The following is a 22482-nucleotide window of genomic DNA, read 5'->3' on the forward strand; positions in this document are numbered from 1 at the left end:
GTGCCACTCAGAGCAATTCTGCCTAGAAAACACCCCCCTAAAACAAAAGTGCGTTAACGTGGAGCTCTGTTATTAAAAATACACGATGAGAATAGTAGGTGTGTATGTCCATACATACCTGCTGTAGGGTTACAGTCACATATGGATGACTTAATGAAAAAAATCAGATCCATAGATTGCAATCACTGAGGTCTAAATTAGAGCCTACAAACAAATTTGCTCAATTCTGAAATCAAAATCACAGGTATTGTCAAGTACAGTGAAATCAGCAAGATTCAGTAATATAGCATGAAGGGTTAGTTTGGCTATGGTTTTTGTTTGCTGGGAGGTTTTCCTTTGTTGTTTTCTTGAGTTTACTTTTTTTTTTTAAATAAAACAATTTATACAGTATGTAGCACAAAAAGCTTGCAACATTCTTCAAAGTCTAAATTAGTTTGCTAGTGAACAGGTACCAAAAAAATTAAATTTTATTACATGTAGTTTAAATTTAGACAGTACTTAAAAGCAAAACCCCACCCAACTTTCAGTACAGTATATCCCTTCCCCTCTGAGGGAACCAATGTAATCTGAAGTCACTCAAGAGGGAATTATTTCCATTAAGCATTATAAATATTGCTTGAACAGATTACACAAAGTACATATTACAACTTATATTAAAATATACCCAAATATAGAGATTTACTCCCAATTAGTTTTGCTAGTAACTCCTTTCCTCAAAAGTCACTTGCCTAGGCTTTGAGGATACATTATTTTTGCACACTTTAAGCACTGGATACACTTGGTTGATTACACACAGCAAATGGTCAATTCATTCAATATCATGCAAATGCAGTAAGAAATAACCATGCCATTTGCTTCTCTATAATCCCAGGGAGTTAATGATTTAAGTGACATCATTCAGTGGCTCCGACCCCAAAACGTAAACCGAACACAGGAGCAGGCAGTGCTGGAACTGAGATTTCCTAGGCTAGAAAGGTAAGTCCATAACACCGGCCAGTGTCCTTTGCATACCGCAGCATTTCCTGTCTCAAATCTCGAGCTGGTTCCACCATCCAACTTGGTTAAATGAAGGTGAATATTTTCCTTGACATTTGTACATCAGTTCGCTCTGGAGCACTGAAAACATTTGTTTTCACAGTGGCCTTTCACGTCTTCTGGTGCAAGAGACCACATAATGCTTGCTGTACCCGTACAGTTATGGCATCCTCCTGTAACTGCAAAAAACCTCCCTACCAGCACCGTAACTTACAGCCCCATGTCAGTTCTTAAAGGCTCCACATTTACTGGCTTTAGCAATGAATTCCTTTAGCAGTGGACCATCCATTTGCCAAAATGCTGTAGTTTGTGTCACTTCTGTCAAATGATTGACACAAAACTTAAAGCAGAATTCCTCTAGGTCCTAAACAGGGAAGAAAAAAAAAAGTGTTATTCTCTTTGTTTTCATCACAGAAAATTTCACTCAGTCACAAGTGCCCATATATGCTTTATTTTTGCAGAGAACTGGACAAGCATTAACCCAGTGGCTCTCAATGGTTTGCTCCCCAAACAGTCACTACATAAATGCAACAGAAAATAATAATTCTACCCATCCATGTCACTATGTAAATGCAGTTAGAAGGGGAAGTAACCAAAATCTGGTTCTTACTATATAGTGCAGTCAAAAAAATCAGCTGTTTTGAGCAATATATATTTTAAGTTCTCCCACTTGAAGATTTTCATCTGCATTCAGTAACAGCTATTAAACTCCAATACAAATAGAAGATCTCAGGGTAATGATACATAGTGAAGACTGTGGATGAAGAAAAAATTCCACTCTTTCATTCCATAATATAAACTCAAATGTTTCTGTAGGGTTGCTTGACCTCCCGCTTAGCTAAGGGCTTAACTAAAGTCTTGAAGTTACATGGCAAAAAGCCTCACAACCGTAAGTGCACCCACGTGATGTCAGACCAAAAGGATGTCTTAACACAAGTCACTGTCAATATAAGGACACTTCCCACTCAGACTGAATATTTCCAAGTCCTCTTTTGAGAAGGAATCTACTCTGTGATGCAGATCTAAGCTGTTATAAGGACACTGCAGCCCTTACAAAAGGGCAATTCCCCACACTGTTCCCATTTCTTTATTAAACATTTGTAGGACCAGTACTCTGTATGTGAGAACACACCCTTCCTCAGCTGCTCAGCAGACTGGGCACTGCAGGAAGGCATAACAAATCTGCAGAGCTCTTTAAGCCACATGAGGTATGAAAGACTAATCATGTTTTCACTTAAGGTCAATACTGAAAGCTACAGCAACTGCGTGTGCTAGTGGGAGTTCTTGACACAACAATAATATAAAAATATATCCTGGCCTAAAACCAGGCATTCTGAAGCTGCAGATCTTGACTTGTGTGGCATCTGTGCAACAAAAAAAGACAAGCTTATTAGAACTGAACACTGATGTTTTGTATTTTTTTTTAAATAACAGAATTAACTAGCATTTTAAAGAAAATTACATCATACACATTAGAATATTTTGCACTGCTTTATTAAAAAAATTCATATTCCAAGTCAATGCAACAGAAGCATACAGTAAACAGAATTATTGTAGTATTAGTAAGTAACTCTGGAAAATTTAAAGTTCTGTATTAAAAAAAAGGGCTGAAATTCATTTGCAGATGAATGCACTCCCAGCAAACTGTACTTAATATAGACTTAGGTGAATAAAGGCACAGCTAAGGATTATTTTAAAAGCCAGCCCTGACCTAATGATAGTCACTTCAGCCAGTCACCAAAAGAAAGTGTAGGAGAGTTTCACGTCATGGAGGTATTTTAAAATCAGTGAAGCAGCTTCTTTTAACTGTTGTCTTCCAGGCCCACACTCCCTTGGATGAACTACATCGCTCAAGCAAATTCAAGTCCCCAGCTAACACTACAGCATGTAAAACCAGCTTTTTTATAAAAGCCCAACCCCTCAGGGTCACCCATTCTCTCCTGGAAGCAGTATTTGGGTCTATACTTTTCACTTGATTTTTAATTTCATTTAGCTAGTGAGGTGCAGACAAAGCATAGTAACTGGATTTCTTATATCCTTTACAAGCAGAATCAATCACAAACTGAAGATCTGTCCTGCAAACAATCTTGAGGCTAAAGTATGCCAATCTTCTACTTTTGATGAACTCCCACCAAAGATATCATTCACAGTAGAGCTTAAGGCACAACAGACACTAACATAGCCCTTTGGGTAAGATATATCAAACAAGCAACACACTGCAAGACTCTGAAATAAGTCAGGGCAACCCACATGCCATCTGCTTGATACTGAATACAAGAAAAAGCAATGAGTTGATTTACTGAGTACCAAAAAACCGCTTTATAAGCATACGTAGCAAGTTAAAAACCAACCAATGGCTGGTTTTTAAAGTTGCCAACACAATGCACAGATACTACACTGACCACAAACAGCCAAAGCAAGCCCTGGCATACTTCCCCATTAGTTTTCAAAGCTGCATGTTAGTGGTCTAGTAGTGAAGTCAGACATCACACAGAGGGAAGTTTCACCAGCCTTCCCCCCTTTCCGCACACTGTTCCTCCCTCTTCAACATTTGTAAGGCCCATGAAGCAGTTCTTAGTTTGACATGTCATTAGCAGACAGAGAAAACTGGAACTGTATTTGACTGTAGCTAAACAAAACAAAAAAAGCCAACAAAAAAACATCCCACCAACCAAAAAAAAAAAAAAGCCAAATGCACCCAACCCCCAACCTACCATCATATGTCATCACACACAACACACAGCCTTACAAATAAGTAACTTGAAGGCTTACAAGTCTGCTTTTCATAGTGTTTTCCATGGTATTTAAACCCTTTCCTTGTTTCAGAGTTAGTGTTTTTATCCTCAGAAATATCTGTGTACTAGCTCACCTTCTCAGAACTGGTTTACGGGGAAAAATTAAGATACATCTCTCATGGCAAATACAGTTTTCAGAAGTCCAACATTCTCAAATTCTGAAAGTGGCAAATAGCATTATCTGACAGCGAGTGAGAGAGCTTATATGAAAACGTAACTGGCTGCCTTTCTCCATAGTTTAAGTCAGAAACCAGCCACCTATTTAAGAAACTGGACTTTAGAAGTTTACCTCTGCATCATATCTCACAGCAGCAGAGAGCAATGAAAATGCATTTTCCACAGTAATTCCTCTCTTGATGATGTGCTGACACAGTTTTTTCAGTCTGTTTTCACAGTACGAAGTAGCCAAATCCAAAAGCCCTGCAATTAAAACACCACTGTATTAGTTAGATGTAATGATCTCTGCTCTTTCAGCAACAATTTATGCTCCCAGGGTACAGACTGCATCTGTATTCTGTGTGCAAAGCTCTGAATCTCTATAATGTGATTTTTGCAAGCAGGTCACTACTCAGAAAATGTACACCACACACAAAGAAAGGCCTTTTATAACCTCGCACTGCAATCCTGTTAATCCATGTAAGCATGAGAGCTGTTCCTCTGATCTGCATACCTAATGCTTGCAACAGTGTCACAAAACAGGCACCACAACATGAATAAAACACTACTAATATCAAAATATGGGCTTGAATTACATCTTGCTGTAATTGCTCTGCTGTACAAGTTTTCCCATTAGATTTACTGAAATTATTTGATAATTATGTCAAACAATAATTGACTCAATTTAAATATGTAAGTATTTTAACCCAGAGAAATAGTTTCTCTGCCAAACTTGAAAAAGTTGCTCATAGTTTATTTCTAAATGTGCACCACTTTTGCTGTATTAAGTTTGCTACAAGAGTCTTTTAAAGACAGCTTAATTAATCACCAGTAAAATGCATTATAGGCTAGACTAGAAGCCTATGTTTATACACTTAATTCTGCATCCCCTGTCTCAGTTTTTCTGGATGCTGCTTTCTAATACAATTGGACTGTAAGCAATACCTATTGCATCTTCAGGCGGAAGGTCAACACTGTCTGTATACAAGTACTCAAGAAAGGCACGATACACAGGATAAGAAAACTGGTCTATTTCTATCACTTCCTTCATATCCTCATTCCAGTATGACTGGAACATTGTTCTGAAGTGTTCACACCTAGGAGACAAAGACATCATCTGGAACACTGTTATACAAGCACATAAATGTTACATTACAGCCCCCCTAAAATCCGTATTTGGGGCACTGTCATATTCACAGATTTTTACCACACCCCATCACAGACATTTCATTCCTAAAACTATGGACTTTGTTATGCATTAAGATAAAACTCTTATTTTGTCTATGCTACAGAAACATCTATGTATATATTTGCAATCAGACCAACTTAACAGAATTTATTATCCTGGGAACAACAAACAGGCTCAGTGAAAAATGAATGTGGACCGCTCCTTTTATAGTCACTTCATTTAAAGTGATTATGGATACACAGATGCTACACATCACAGGTTAAGGGGTCCCACCCTACCCCTTACTTTTTCCCCCCCCCCAAGATGTGATATGAGAGGTTATTCTGCACAAATAAGACCTGCAAAACATGACCACTACCTGATTTTCAGAACAGCTTTGTGGACATAGATGTACTTTCCATCCACACGGAACTTTAGATCTGAGGTTTCCGGGCTGTCAAACTCTTTCTTCAGAGACTCTGCTACTGTTAAAAAGTCTTCATGCTCTACAGAAACAATTTAAAAAAGAAAACAACATATTAAGCATCCTAAATGGAACACACACATCTCTAACTAAAGCTAGCAACTACTCTAAGAGCACATCAAGGAAAACAGATCAGTGGCAGGGCTCCACTGGCTCAAGTGACAAAATGGGAAGAATGAATTAATCCAACAGCACTCCCTGTTGGGAAGGGCTATTCCATGACAGCTACAGGCAGCAGTTCTCATTCCATCCCATTGCACAGCTGTAGCACAGCACCAAGGAAAGCACCCGGAGAACTTGTTCTCCACATGGGCACCACCCATGAAATTTGCAGCCTCTGGGTAGCTCCATGCTAGCACTGCTACCTGCAAACTCTTAATCTTCACACTGCTGCTTGTGGGAGTCTGCAAATATCTCTGAACTCACTTGGGACATGGGGTACAGCACTCCTGCTGCACTGACACGGTGCGAGCTGAGCCTAAAAAGTAAGGAAACATGTCACCACTTGGTCACTTCCTTGTGCTGGCAGACTGCATACAGCCTGCAGGTTGGTAAGGTGCTTGCCAGGGCTCGTTAACATGAACTATCACTGACACCATTTACTCAGTTTACTATTCAGCTATGAAAACACAAAATACAACAGCAGTGCTGTTGAAGAGATAGTAGACACTGTGTTCTTGGTACAACCAAGGACACAGGACCTCAGCAATTTTGGAAGTGGAATTAAAGGGATTAAAGCTGAGATATCCCAGTTCTCTCTATTAAGGCCTATGGCACCAGTCCAACAGAGGTCCCACTGTCTCTAGAAATCATACAAGAGTTGCAGCACAAGTTGCCTAAGGTTTCTGGTAAATCAAGAACTCTGAAGTTTTAGAAAATCAAATTTAACCCATTATTTGAAGCTTTTGCTGATGCATCTTAAAAATGTGTTTCAAGACACATGGCTTCTAAGAAGTGCAGGATGGAAAAGAAAAACAAATGGATTTCCACTATCCTGGGATGTGGTCTGTGTCTCATGTGTCCCACAGCACTGCACATTGTTCATTCATATAAAATCCACAAATCACTCTTCACCATTAGGGACAGCTAAATAGTATTTAAAAAAAGAAATACTGCTGTAACAAACTCCTCAGAACTGACAAGTTACATTTGTGCCACAAAAGACCATACACTCCTCTGATTTACCTGAATCATCCTCAGAAGCTGCGTCTCATCTGGGCTAACTAAACCATGCTCCAATCCCTCTCCATTTGCTCATGTGATTTTTTTTTTCTAGGTCATCAGCTTAGCTTAAGCTATGCAGATCAACTTTCACTCCAAATACCTTAAGTTCAGTCCTGTAAAAAGGCTGCAGATTTGTACTTCACCACAGCCAGTCCTGACTGACTAATTTTTTTGGCAGAGCTACCATAACTGGAAGTAAAACAATAACCATTAGACAGAGTTAGCTCTTGCTAAGAAAACAAAACACCATAAAAAAAAAAAAAAGGAGTTTTTCAATCTCTATCACTAAAAAGTTGAAGAAGGAAAACAAGCATATGGAAAACAGAGATTAAAAATGCCCCCATAATTAATGCCTTTGATTTAAATATTCAGTAAGTAAGATTATCAAAGTAAGTAGGGATAAATCCCCAAAGGGCAAGAGGTGTCAAAATGCAGGTAACAGAACTCAAACAGCTGGTTATACTCAGTCTGGGAGTAATTCATAAAACCCAAGAACTTGAAAGGTACTGAAACTGGGGAGATGTCATTTAAGCAGCCCTTGCTATTAGCAAAAGGCAATGGACTGAACAACGCTCAGACCTCTACACAAAGCAAGACTAACACATATTGCAGAGGATTAGAGAATGGAGAAAGTGAGAAATGGGATAAAACAAGACTTAGATTTACTCAGCAGCAGACCACTCCAAGCAAATCTTCTCTCTCTTTAGTAAAACTATTGCGTTTTCCTCCACAGATGGGATGCTGTTACCTGGACCTCTACAAACATGATAACATGCTAAATGAGAAATTAAGACAGAAGCTGGTTTAGGAAAAGCTACACACAATGATAAAGTCTGAGTATGGAGAAAAGTTACTTAGGATGTGATCCATCCCTCCACAAAAACAATTTTGTACAGGGACTAACAAAATTAGGCTCTGTTGTCAACATGAAAACAGATTAGATCTCCTAAATGATCTTATGAACTGAAGTGGCTGATCTAAGATGAAACATCTTTATGTTCTGAACACAAAAACACCCTCATGTTTTCCAGGAAATCCAAGTTAAGAGATTTATAGCATATTTGGGGTCAAGTAAGAATTAGCAGCATGTTTAATGATCCAGGATTCCTTCCCAGTCCTGAGTAGAAGGTCAAACAGCTCAAATGTAGGGAATACACAACATTCATGGTGCAAGGAAAAAACAGGGTTCACTCTTGATGTATACTGGCAAACAGTCTTGTTAACCCTACTCTGGATCCTTAGCTGCCAAAACAGACTGTTTTCTTTAGAAGAAAAAAAAAAAACTAGCTGCCAGTCCTCCTTGAAACAGCAACCTGCCACAGAAGAGGTATCCTGTACTAACCACTAAAATGGACACAGCACTGGCTGCCACGTGGGAGCTGGAGCTCACCTACTGACAGCAGACGCCACATAACGGCAGGGGTAGCAAAGCAAGCAAACACATCGTCAGTGCAGGCAAAGTGGGTGAGGTGGGGGAAGGTCACGGACTGCCCTCGGCACTGGCCCCACATGTACACCTGGCCACTCTGGGTCTTGGCAGCTGATGTGTGAGCAGAGTGGCAGGCTGCAATCTCCACAACCCTGCAAACAGAAGAAACCTGGTAAGACACTTACAGGTACAAAATCAAGCGACTTTCCAAATGCCTCACCAAAATAACAGCCAATCAAACTACACATCTATAACCCCGTACTTGTTTTTCTGTCCTGCAGCAATGTCGTACTGTTTGAACACATATTAAAAACACACAATGATATTTTCAGATTGCTTGTAGATGTTATTGTAATCAGATATTGCTTTAATTATGTCATTCTCATCAGCTGACTTACTCCCATTCTTTCATGACCATGGGAAAGGGATGAAGAAAAACTAGTTTTGTTTTTCCCCCTTAAAACCAATGCATGTCAGACACATTCTCAAGAAAAAATGCTTATGGACTTTATGAAACTTCCAGTTAGGAAAGAATATCAGGAAAGTTATACTACTTAGATCGTCACTGAGCACTTTTCAGAACTTCTTTCAAACAGACACGGTAAAAACTCTCTCATTTTGAGATTAAGTTCTGATGTATTTTCCAATAAATACTTTCTACTCCCCTTTTGATTTCTGTAGATAGTCAGAGATCTCACCCACTGCCCATATTTCTAATTTCTTATTTTGCTGTTAAGTTCCTCTTCCTCAACACTGAAATTCAGCATGAACACAGGCAGTGCTTCCTTTGAGGAGGGGTGAATACACACATCCTAACTCCACATCCTTGAAGAGCCATGGTTCTTTTTTAAATAAAGTCTATTAGTCTTTTCACCTACCTCACAGAGCCCCTTCAAATATTAGGGGTGTTGACACTCATTTATCTATTCTGTTCTCCTGTTGCTCAAGCAATCCCTATCTTGCTATCTGAAACATTACAAGAACTGAGAAGAAACAACTCCAACTAAAATAGCCTGAGGACACTGCCGGTGTTTCTGTTCACGTGATAAGCAAAATACTGGGAGGTTCCAGTATTAGTTCAAGACAAAAGCTATGCTTTCCTGTTTTTTCTCCACAGTAAAAATTCAGAGAATTTCATGCTTTTGTGCCAGAAAACAGATCAAACTGGACAAATAAAAGGCTTTCCAAGCAGCTTAAGAACATACATATTGAAATATTTGTTCCTTTACAGAACAATATCCATGAAGTTATATTTTTAGGCAAAAAACTTTAGCACAAAGTCCAAATTTTAAGTGCAAAAATTATTTCAAGACAAAATACAGAAAGAATCTATATCACTTTCAGTATATGTATCAATAATCTCTGCCAGAGACAGAAAACTAATCAGTTGTTTTACACTATTACCAACTCAACCTCTATGCAACATTAAGACCTTTCAGCATCTCTGCAAGAGACATCACAGAGTACTTATTTTAATGATAATTAATTTTCCATCATAGCTATCTACCTAAACTACTTCCTTCCCCAAACTTTCTTTCCTTAGCAGAACAGATTCTTCTTTTTAGAGTAACTGTACTACACTTTAGAAGTATAGCAGAACATGCACTATTATAACACATTTATGGTACACATACAGTTTAGTTACAGTACATGTACAAGGTAACACGTTAAGCTTACACTTAACATCAAAATTCAGGAAGCTGACCTTCACAGCTGTTCCTTCCAAGCAAATAAAAAAAATGAAGTCTAAAAGTTCCTTACAAGCTATATGTGCAATATTCTTCAGGACAGCACCAAATGCCACTTACTGAGGAACTGTCACCAACATTAGATATAAGAGACAAAAGGGTTACATAAATAAAAAGATCAGGGGAAGCAGCAGTAACACGCTTCATGGGAAATGACAGCTCATCCGCTTATAGCACTGTTTCCGAGGGAGCCAAGTCAAGCAGGATGAGTAAGTTCAAGTGACTTCTCTCTCCCTCAGATTCCAAGCAGAAGTTCTATGGTATTTTCTCCCTCCTTCAGTCATTGAACACATGCCAGTTTTACTGTAATCCCATGCCTGAGTTCACATACAATACTAAATGCAACAGTTCTCCTTAGTTCACTCATGAAATAAATCGCCAAGAGAACAAAGTTGATCTATCTGCAAACATATGCATTTCTCTCCCACTGTTTTTTTAAAGAATATTTCATTTTGTTTCATTATTGTCAGTTCTTTCACAGAAAAAAAAGCCTGACCACAATAGTGGCTTCTATTGTGTTGGTTCCTTTCCTCTTCCCCCCCCATTTTTGAGCTCTTAAACACTCCCAGTACTGTGTACCTTTTAACTTTACGTTAAGTGGGAGAAACAGCATAAAACAGGAATGAATTCCCTGAAAGACAGTTCAGAAATGGAGGAGAAAAATCAATCAGAATTGTTTTGAGATTACAAGTCAAGAGATTTATAGACTAGATATGTTTGCAAGCCAAGGAACATTAATCTATAGGTATACACAAGGACTCAAGAGAATGGGACTGAGGTCCACGTTTGCAGGTGAACAGCAAAAGAGTTATCCCAATCATGAGCATAAAAAGAGTGCTGAAAGAGGGTTGACCAGGGTTAGTCTCATTCTTTTATGAATCTAGGACACTAAAAAGCTATAAACTACTAACTGGTACTACTGATCAAAAGTAGTATTAACTGTCCTTAGCTCAAGCAACCTTGCAAACTGAGTTGTGTTTTCATGGGTGGTTACCGCCAGCTTTTCAAAAATTGTTTTTCCTCAGATGTCATTTCTTACAAAGGTGCTGCTTCCTTCCCCCCTCATTCATTTTTTTTTAATGTAAGCCTCAATACAAGTTAACATCTTGGCTTATTGAGTTCATAGCTCCAGATTTTTAACCAAAGGAACTATATATAGAACACCCTAACAGTCATTCATTATCTTTCAGTATCAAGATACAAAGTATGCTTACATTCAGGGATCATTAGAGACAGAAAAAAGCACTCAGTCTATTACAAACATTAAGTTATCGTCCTTTCCTATGCTTTTAACATTAACAATAGAAAAACAATCTACCAAGTCCTTCACGTGCGTGCTTCCAGTACTAGAGACCGCATAACATGCTCAGACTTATCAATCCAGAAACAGCTTCAGCAAGATTACCTTTCTTTTTCCATCATGATCTGCACCGGGCTTAGCTGGTTACTTTTATTGCCAGTTCCCAGCTGCCCGTAAGTGTTAGCTCCCCAGGCATAGAGCAAACCCTCATCTGTTAGTGCTAGTGTGTGCGCATAGCCACAGGCAATCTGTAAGTAAATGTAGAAGCGTTACTACCAAACAAAACAGATGACAAACAAAAAATTATCGCGCCCATTACTTCAGGCCACGTTAAAAGTATCTCAGGCACTCTTCACTCAGTGCTACACAGTGTTACTTCTCAGTACTTAAAGCTAACACCAAGTGTGTTAGCTGTAGGCACTGGAAAAGTCCCAACTTCATTAATTTGATTGATTAACCCCAAATAATTTACTGTACTCTGGCAAAGTCTTCTTGGTCGCTAGTTACTTTCAGTTGCTGACTCTTCACACAAGGAACAGAACTTCATCACATCTTGCAATACTCTGAAATACTTTCAGTGATGCATATTTTGAATATTGTACAGCATGAATACTCTAACGATGAGAGCTGCAGTTCAACAGCCAACAATCCTTCAACCCAAAATATCACAGGCAACTCCACAGAACCTTACTAAAAACCCGAGAAATCCAACCAAACCAAACTAAACCCAACCACCAAACAATCAAACCCACACTCATGACTCTAACCTTCCTTCTCCCCACACTTTTGAACGACTAATTAGAATACTGACATAGAACCCAATTTGAACATTTTGTTACCCTTCTTGTCTTTACCTAGGTGCATCACTCAGCTTTGTAACAAAGATGCAATTTGTATCCCTTGAATAATTTACTCATGGTTACACTAGCTAACTTTAAATCTTTCCAGGCATTTACAACAGCAAATTTTACAGCTTACTTGCACTTTTTATAAGCAAAATATAATTCCTAAGACCTAAAAAAACCTCACTATTTGAACTGCAAAGTCTAGAGGCAGGTATAATATTCCAAAGATATGGTTTCAGCGCAAGCTAGCAGCAGGAATGCATTTCCATGTCCACGTTAGACATACCTGGAGCACGCACACACTGTGCAGCGCTGCCACTCTGCAGGGTGTGAGTTGATTGCCGTTGTTTCCCAGCCCCAGCTGGCCATTGCCATTGTAACCCCAGCCATAAACCTGATGGCAAAAGGAAAACAAAATTCAGCCACTCTTCTCCAGGAGTACAGAAGATTTAAGACGTAGTATCAAGCACAAGCTAAGTACTTCTTATTAAAAAACCGTATGCTATTTCAAGAGCAATATAGAGAAGGCTGTAAGATGTTAAATATACTGCAATGACTGAATGCATTCAACTTTTCAACTCTGTATTTACCTTTTAAAGAAGCTGTCTAAAGTACATGCCTTTCAAGTACTAGGAATTTTGGAATAAACTTACTTCAAAATCTCTCCCACAGCATCAGCACTTTAGTTAACTTTTACACCATCCTTTCTCCTTATTACTTTTTTTTCTTAAGAGAATGTGAATTTAGTTATCCTGATCAGCTGATTAGTTTAAACTGAAGTCACCAGTTTAACTTTTCCTTTAGTGGACAAATCATGACAAATTATGTGCAATGAAAAAACTCATCTCAACCTCAGGGACTTTTACAGTCCTTACATGGCCCGAGAGATGCTACGCTCGGTTTGGTGATGTGTAGTAAAATTGAGGTTCATACCTAGAAGCAAGACAGCACCATAAACTCATCTGAAATCAAAGAGTTGCACAATACTAGGGCAATGTTCAAAAGTCTAGTTTTGCTGCTGGCAACTAAGCAATGTGTTTAAAACCCACAATCAGTCAGCATACTGTTGCAGAAAAATTAACTGTTTAATTGTGCACACTTTAAAAAAAACAAACTGAAATTAACGTAACAATTTAACATTATTTATGTTACATAATCATTTGAAGTATGAAGACAGACATGCTTAATGCAACTGCTCAAATTCTTGCTGTTGCAGACTTAGTAAGAACTGTGTTCCACTACAGTTTTTGCCATAAGAAGTAATGTTTAAAGACAGCATCTCCAGTTAATTCCAGCATTTTCCTTAAACTGGTCTCACAGAAATTATCAGTCCAACTCTGCCAATACAACTCTAATTTGAGCACTCGATGTCAGCATTCCTCCATAGTCAGACACTAACTTGACAAGTTCAGGTAACAGAGAATGTGAGAACACAGCAGCAGTGCTTACCTCACCATTGTTTACTACAGCCATGGAGGAGGTCTGACCACAAGCGATGCCAACTACAATTTTACCCTGCAAACAGTTTGAAACTCGGCGAGGAGTTGGCTGGTTTGCCGTAGATCCAGATCCAACTTGACCACAGTTGTTATAGCCCCAAGCATACAGCTGTCCAAAAAAACAACCAAACAAAACCACACAGTTTAAGCCTCAGTAATACTAATGATAGCAATAGATGATAATCTTCCTGGAGTCAACATAAGATTGGGTAAACTATCCTATTTAATAAGCTGAAATGCTTAAAGTTAATTTTCAACAGCTGAAAGTTATAAACAGCAATAAAACTGATCTAGCAAATATGAACATAGCACTTTTTTCAGCTTCTTGCTACACAATCAGAGCATCCAAGTACAACAAAAACCAAACAGAACATATCTCCATATTAAATATTACTCAGACTGTGAGACAAAAACCACAGTGATTGTCTTCATAATTTCATGATACTGGAAAAAGGAATGTCATTTGTTTCCCAGACAAGCTGAACTCCCCAATTTGGAGTTTAATTTTCTTCACAGAACTCTAAACCAGGTTATTGCTGGACATTTAGTATACCTTTTCTACACCTTTCAAGAGCTGTGAAAGAAGACGAATTTGTCAGCCCATGTTTCACAGTAGCTACATGCTTGTACACAATGGCATTAACAAAAAAGCACTATCTCTGTCAGTTTAAAGTTTCCAGTGGCAAACTAATACTAACACAAACAAAAATAGTTTCCTTTCATCTGCAAGTCAAGAATACAGGAAAGCAGTTTGCTATAAAAAAAAAAGTATAGCTTTATACTCCAGTACAAAACTGCCTTCAGTTTTTATTACATGCATACACACCCACAGCTTGGCACAAAACAGTTTTTGATAGTTCATTCTCTCGTGCTTCACCCAGTTCAAAAGTCCACCTTGTTGGAAACATCTAGCCACAGACATGCTAGCCAGTACAAGCACACTGACAGGTACCCCAGTGAGAAGTTGGCACATCCCTTAGTGCCAGAAGCTACCTGTTTACTGCAACACCAAACCAAAAGTCAGTAAATAAAAACAAACACCTCCATTGCCACCAAATAAACCCCAACCCACCAAAGACAAGAAGAAAAAACCCACCCACCAACCCAACTCATTTACCATGTGTAATATGAACTAAAGAAAGCATTAGTCCTTTGCTTTTTGTTACTTCTAATTGCTGGATCTTTGATTCCTACTGAGTATTTGAAGATGCTCTGTAAAAGATGTCAACTTAAATAACAGAAAATACTGAGGTAGAGAATCTCAGAACATAGATCAAAATGCCAAAGAACTAATCAGTTTCCCCTCTCAGAAGCATGAATGTCTGCACTCCTTTAGTTCTATCATTAAAATATTCTTCTAAATTTGCACTGCATTAAAATGGCACTAACTGTCCTAACCAATTATGTCAAGTATTTCCACAAATACTTTCAACTTCAATGTCTCTCTGAGGCTTCAGATAATATCAAGTCACAGGGTTTTTTTGCAGACAAATCTTTCTGCAAATAAATCCGCTTAACACATTTTGCTGCTTTCAGTGTAATCAATTCTGGTACAGATAAAATAGAGCACAAACAGACCAAGTTACTGCAAGGCATGCTAGGGATGGATTTAGAACACATTAACTAATCACGATGGCAAGCAAGCTGGAAATATCAACTCCACAGTAAACACAAAGAAACTTCCCCACTTCCACAGATTTCCAGCATTTTACATCTATTAAAAGAGACAGTATGGCCATCACAGGCAGCTACCACACAGCAGCTGGCATCACTAGTATAACTTACACATGAACACGTTCCCCTTCCTCCATACTCACCAAATTTTATAGTTTAACCAGATCAAACATGACAGCACAAAATCTTTCCCAAGCTAGGCTCTTCTTTCAGATAAAACAAAGACCACTTAAATTAATTCAATCTCTCTTTCCTACCCTTAAAATACTTGTATTACTGTTGCACTATCATTCCATACTGAACCATAACACAGACACGCTCAGATTACCATAATGAAAAGAACTGTAGTTTCCATTTTCACTGTTAGAAGGTTTTAAAATTAGAACTCCTCTTTTGTTAATGCAGAGCTGAAACCAGATTTTCCTCTGTGCAGTAACATGCAACCCACATTGGTCAAATATGACTTACTGGAAACTCAGCATGTTTCCCATGACACAGAGCCTTAAGCCACGTAAACGAACAGCATAAAGCAGACTTGGATATAAACCAAGTGCTCTTCCATTAGCCACACACAAAGGTACTCTGAGGTGTGCAGAGCAACATTCTTTTGCAGTACCAGTCTACAAATCACGAATACTGCAAGAAACCAACTAAATGCTAACCAGTAAATACAAACAACTCAATTTACCCCTTAACTAACAGAACTGCAAGCAAATAAATTACATTTTTCACCTTACGAACCATTCTTTCACCCATAAGTGGCACAGCTTTCCGGTCTCACCCTGTGAGACATACAGCAGACAAAAGACATAAGGTTTACTAAGCTTTTATTCCCTTGTTTTTGTGGTTGGGGTTTGGTAGTTTGTGGTTTTTTGTTTTGTTTTTCGTTTTGGGTTTGTTTAGGGTTTTTTGGAGGTTTTTTTAGGTTTTTTTTAAGTCTGCTCTGAAGAACAGGACACCCCAGTTTGAGGCAGCAGGAGAAAAGGTAATGTTTGTAACTACCCTGTACAGACAAGTTCAAACCGTAAAGTCACCTACACTATTCACTTCAAGAAGGAAATTAAGAGATTTGAACAGATTTCAACTTACGTCCCCATCCAACGACAGCGCCATGGAATGATGAGAGCCACAAGCTACTTCCACCACTTTCTTTATTAACAGATTTGTGCAAACTTGAACAGGAGTAATGCCCTGATTGGTTGTGCCATTTCCAAGCTGACTGTAACCATTATGTCCCCAAGCATACACTTCACCATCTGCAAAAATATTTGTGATGAAAACCACCAAAAAAATTCCAAGGAAATTAATACAAAGTTCTAAGATATCAGCAAACACCAAGATGAAAGTGAATGGATGTTAACAAATAGTGAAATTATTACAAGAATCATCTGTATACTAAAAAAATTATATACTTCCTTTTATATATATATATATCACAGTATAACCTCTAGATTTATTGTGGAAATGAAAGTGCATATGTAAAACAGAGTATATCATAAATGACAGAGTGAAATGCTACAAGTGCAACCTATTACAAAATCCACTTAGATCTACTTAAGACTCATCAGAGCCCCTTAGTGTACATTACCCAGTTAACAAGTTAATACAATTACACCTTAATCCATTCCTGTTAAACGCCAGTGGAAACTTAAAATCATTCACTTTTGTTTCTATACTCAAGGTTAATTTTCTACCTTCAGTACAAAGTACAACATGGGGTCCACTTCCATAACTGAGACTGGAGATCTTCTTTCCACATAAGGCTTCTAATTTCTTTGGTACTATTGTGCTCTGATTATCTCCAGTTCCCAGACAATTACTGCAATTCAGTCCAAAAACAAATACCTGAAAAAAAAAGGAATATTCACTTCTAACAATTTAAGCTCAGGTATGCACAGGTCTTCATAAACTGGGGACAGTTTTACCACAGACCGTCAGGGGCCAGAAATGTCCCACATGAAAGTTAACAACTACAGGAGTCAGCATTAGGACACTTTGGAAGTTAAGTGATGAATCTGAATTATTCAGATTCATGCAGGCCTGGAAGTTAGGCTTTTTATTTGCAGGAACCGTACTATTCAACATTACATCCAGCACGTTTTGAAAAACGCAAAATTTCACACTATGCTTTTGAGAAGCTGTTCACTTACAAATATTCAGTGGACTCTGAAAACAAGTAGTTGTAGAGTGCATTTCCCACCTGACTGCAGCCTCACCTCATCATTGTGCGTTATGTAAATAGCTTCATTGGCCGATGTTCCAAACACACACGCCTTCCGAATGGATGCTATTTCTTGAGGTGACAGTAAGGTAAATATTGGCCACTTGCCTACATCCACCATGATGCTGCTGTGTGTCATGAGGGTCCTATGAGCAGGATGACATTGCTATAACAAAAAAAAAAAAAAAAAGCCCATTAAAAAAGCATATTTTGCACTTTTATCAACAGGCAATAAGGTAAATTCCTTTATATGGAAAAAAAGACAGGTGGTTCTAAGAGTAAACACGCTGTTCTGTATGAAATACATATTTCCATGTATTTAGGTGAACAAATAGCAAGTCACTAGTAGGTCACTGGAAGAACAGACCTTTTCTTAGCAGATTATTGAAGTAAACTGTATTCAATATAACTGAACATCTGCTGTTATACAAGCAAACTTATTAAAAAATTTGTTATCTAGCAAATATCCACTGGTGGCCGAGTGGAATTCTGAGGGAATTTTCAGAGGTGATTTCAGTTGGAATTCAAATTTATAAAATTTTCAGTTATGAAATTTTTTATATCCCTACAACTTATATATGCCATGTAAGCAAGCAAATGACATATATGTGAAACCTGCAAATAAAAATGAGGCTGGAGCTGTTGTGCACATGACCTAAATCTGCCATCTCTTGTGCAATCAAAAGCTCTTATTATGGTCAAAAAATATTTGTCAGAGCAGGAAAGCATGAGGCAAACTCATGAGTCTGGGCAACTATGCAGTGATATATATCAGAGAAAAGTAAGTAAAACTGTCATAATCTCTTTTTTAGAAACATGCTGGATCTCACTAAAAGCTGGAAACATTGGTATAGAGGTCTGGGTATAGAGATCATTTTCCAATGAACACGGATGTATATAATCCATCCTTCTATAATGCTCCCTCTTCCCAGTTTCCTCAGGACAATTGCAGCAGCTCAAGAGCAAAGCTGACCGTCAGCACTAACAGAGAGCTCACCCAGGCATTCAATCCTGCACATGACAACTCTAACATGGCTCATACCCTGAAGGGATTCTGACACAACCTATGATCCACGCTCAGGGGTATCAGCAAGTCTTGTGAATCAGGAGAGCGCCAGGTGGAGAATTCCACAGAATGCCAGTGACAAGACACATAATAAAACAGTAAAAACCAAAGAGCTAGAGAATCATGCAACAGGTAAGAAATGCAGTCTCTATCTAGATGGCATGCTCTCATTAACATTTAGTTAATTTAGTTCATTTGTTTGCTCCAGTGCAACCCAATCCCTCTATTCTTTGCTCTGTTCAGGTTACTTCTTCATAATGCCTGGGTATCAGAAATGGACAACAGCGAGAACACCTAGAGAGCTTCTTTCCCTTTGCTTCTGATACTTGGTTCTCAAAACTGTGCTGACAATCAAGAGTTGGCTTCAGAAAACTATATAACACCAGCAGTCATTCCAGAAATAACAGGACGTCTCTTGGAAGAAAGGAGTTTATTGTTTTTATTATTACTTTTTTTTAAAAGTTTGAGAAACACTAAGGTCACCGCGGAAGTATGTCCACAAAAAAACCCCAACACAAACAAAACCCAGGCAGGGTTGCTTCCTGATCAAATTTCATAGCCTGGATCCAACAAACCCACCACTGCTCTACAGGCACTTCTCTCACTTAGAGCCCAACTTCACTCTACATTTCACATTTGATGCAGGTCTTGAAAACACCTGAAACCTCCAGATGGCAAATTTATTTGTTGAAAGTCTACCTGATGCCGAGACCACAGCACATTCTACACAGCTAAACAGATTTGAATGCTTTTAAGCCTTCTTAATTTCTAGTCCAGTTACAAACACAGGTTAGTTAGCTGCTAAGATTTGTTACCTCACTTTGGCAAATCTTTTAACATATGACACCATCAATCAATCATAAGGAAACAGCAATGACTTGTTTTGAGCAGACCAAGTAACTGTCCCTTCTGACTTTACCTATTTAATTTGCCTCATATAAATACAACTGACAATGCACAAATGTGTCATAAAGTGGATATTAAGAAAAATATTTTCTTCTCTGAAGTTATTTTGAACATGCCCTATGAATTTAAGACATGAAGACAAAATGTTATTTTGATAGAGAATGTCCTAGCAAATTAACAAGTTTTATATAGCACTCTGAGAACCTATTCTACTCTAAAGGGAACTGGTTTAAAATGTGCTGCCCTTCCTGATCTTTGCACTAGGTCTTTAATCCACTTGGCTTCTTTTCCCCTCTGCATGACTCAGTTAACCACTTCTTTGGCAAAACCTTTCCAAGCACTTCCAAAACCTTAGCAAGTTACACTGCATTTCCCATACCTCAAAGCTCAACCTGATATCTTGTCTGACAAACTAATACTGGCAGATAAAAGCTTTCAAGCACACAAGCCTTTCCAGGTTGAAGACATGAGCAATGAACTCCATCCACAGATGAAGGACCTTACAATGCTTAACAGGTGTTAACACTGCTTTATCTAAAACAATGCTGTAATCTTCAGCTGTTTCAATTGTTCGATTTCAACTGTTCCTACAATCCTAAAAAGTTATTTAAGGATTTCCCCAAGAAAGTTTTCAGTGATAAGTTATCTGCCACTGGCAGGCTAGTTTCTTTAATAAATCTCAATCCTAAAGCCTATCCAGGTTTAGCAACCAATGAAGAGTCACAAAAATCCTTAAACCAACCAAACAACAAAAAAACCTCTCTCACCTTTACTGTAATACATATTGTTTCTCCCCAAAGACACACCCCTTTCACCTCCTCTTGAGATATTAACTATTGTCCTTAGATTTCACCATTTGCTGGCATACCTATCATCACTCAGTTGCAACATTTCTACAGTAGCAAATGAAGCTACTTTTCTTTATGCTTATGTCTAAACAACTGAAATAACAAACTTGAGAGTTCTGGGGCTTACACACGGACTACTGTTTCTTCACTTTAACTGTGCATAGAAAGTTAATTCAGCTACTTATTTTCCACAGAAAGTAATTGCCTAACCGAGGCATAAGCACCACCTTTTCCTCCCTAAAGATGCATTCCTCTACAACCTTAGCCAATTTCTCATTTTTCAATAAAAGTTCTGGGGGACACAGGAAAGGGGGGAAAAAAAAGTCTACAGTGAGAGAAAAGTATTTGGGGAATCTATTTTTTAAATAAAGGATTGTAAATAGAGATGTCAGGCAAGCAACTCAGTGTTATCAAAACTGAAACCAAACTGATTGTAGCACCCTCTAAGACATACTTTCTAAAATAATAGACACTCTCCGATACTGTGATTGACCTCTCACACCAATCACACTCAAACTTCATCCTCAACATTTGCCTGAATCTGGAAGGGAGCAGAGGGGGCAGACACAGGCATGTCCAGAGTTCCTTCTGGGCAAATCCTTGCTACAAAAGGCTGATGATCCAGGAGTCCTGTCAGTCCAAGCAGCAGAATAAAGACACCCAGCGTCCTTCACTCACCCTTCCTGCAGTGCGTCAAAGAGACCTACAGTTGTTTACTTTTCCTGATAACCACCTGGGCCTGCACACACTGTGCAAAGACTGCACCTTAACTGAGAAATTTTTAAGTGCAGTGTAGTGGCAAATGTACCAGATGGAACCCAAGCAACGATTTTAACCTGCATGCTAATAGCTGTCTCAATATATTAGGTCTCAAGCTACTGCTTAGATTCTGCATGCAACAAGGCAGCAGTGGTTCTAAGGAGTACCTGTCACTTATCGACACACAGCTTTTAGGCTGATTGCAATTAAAAGCCTTATAGGCATAAAACTCCCGAGCTTAAACTGAGTGCTCTAGTTGCTTTTAGAAACACTGTATGTCACTTCTCAACTGTTAATTTCTGCTGCGTGATGCAGTGGTAAACAATCGTACACCACAAAGCTTCATTTCTGCTGCAGAATTAACCAGCAGAGGGAGTTTACATCAACAGCACCTCTTCTCACGGCTCTGACATCTCTAAAAGGATCCAACAACCCCGGTATCCAAGCAGGAACAGAAACAGAGAGGACTGCTTGAACTTCAGCAAGGCTAAAAATAAGCAAAAAAGGATGACTTATAAAGAGAGAAACTGAACTGGCCACATATTGTGATAAAAAAGAAACTAACCTCGGAGTAGTCACCAGCATTAGGGGAAAGACATCTACATCTGCTCACAATTAAAACAAGTCACATGCTTTCAGAGACATAAGCCCCTCAAAAATTCTGTACTCAACTGCTGCCTACACATTTAACATCTCACTAATTTGATTTCTAAATAAAAAGCCTGCAAGCTGACTCTGAGTGATGCATGCAGGCAAACATGGATCCCTGACTTGAAAAGACCTCCAAAATGGCAGCGTTTACAAAATGTTCTGTTAAAATGATTTTAGATAAAGTTCTACAGAGTTTATAGTTCAGCTAAATAAAGCAATGCTGGAGAGAACAATAGCCTAAATCAACATCCTACCGGGCACACAGTACTAATTGTCATCACAAAAAAAAACAATAGTTAACTCCTCAAAGATTATCCCCTTTTGACTGTTTGAACATAATTGCACATTTGTTTGTTTCACTCTTTCCTCAGGCTCCAGTGTTGCAGTTTATTCCAGCTGGGCAGACCTACTCCTGCACAAAGGGAAACTGCAGGCTCAGGCCTTCGTTTCTCCTAATTGTCTATGGGAATTATGGACAGCAGTGAGAACACAAAAGCTTGGATATCTGGCTTTAGAACAACACAAAGTGACTGGCACACTTAATCCTTTTTTAATTTGAAGTACACCTCAACTGAGGGAGAATTAAATCCTAGACATAACACTAATCTTCCCAATGTTTTTTTCCAGTCTGTTTGCTGTTTTGAATCTCATATTTCAGCACTGAGAAAGAACAT

At 38.5% G+C, this 22482-nt stretch overlaps 1 protein-coding gene across 3 annotated transcripts; it reads right to left on the reverse strand.

Annotated features, from left to right (window-relative positions):
• Positions 1 to 443: 443 nt before the first annotated feature.
• On the reverse strand, positions 444 to 21635 carry RCBTB1 (RCC1 and BTB domain containing protein 1). Of its 3 annotated transcripts, none has more exons than XM_018071055.2 (12): positions 21522 to 21635; positions 17574 to 17744; positions 17052 to 17202; positions 16447 to 16613; positions 13634 to 13792; positions 12471 to 12578; positions 11445 to 11587; positions 8253 to 8443; positions 5534 to 5660; positions 4932 to 5083; positions 4120 to 4250; positions 444 to 1399 (listed from the first exon to the last, which is right to left on the reverse strand). In XM_018071055.2, the coding sequence occupies exons 2-12, from the start codon at positions 17715 to 17717 to the stop codon at positions 1259 to 1261; spliced, it is 1614 nt and encodes a 537-aa protein (XP_017926544.1). In that variant the 5' UTR covers positions 17718 to 17744; positions 21522 to 21635; the 3' UTR covers positions 444 to 1258. The 3 variants fall into 3 exon arrangements, with proteins under 3 accessions (XP_017926544.1, XP_017926547.1, XP_025750739.1); XM_018071058.1 differs by having other exon boundaries at positions 21550 to 21568; XM_025894954.2 differs by lacking the exons at positions 444 to 1399; positions 4120 to 4250 and having other exon boundaries at positions 5006 to 5103.
• Between the last annotated feature and the right edge of the window lie 847 nt (positions 21636 to 22482).

The sequence above is a fragment of the Manacus vitellinus genome, unplaced genomic scaffold, assembly GCF_001715985.3.
Source record: "Manacus vitellinus isolate BGI_N305 unplaced genomic scaffold, ASM171598v3 scaffold_2_pilon, whole genome shotgun sequence".
Lineage (NCBI taxonomy): Eukaryota > Metazoa > Chordata > Aves > Passeriformes > Pipridae > Manacus > Manacus vitellinus.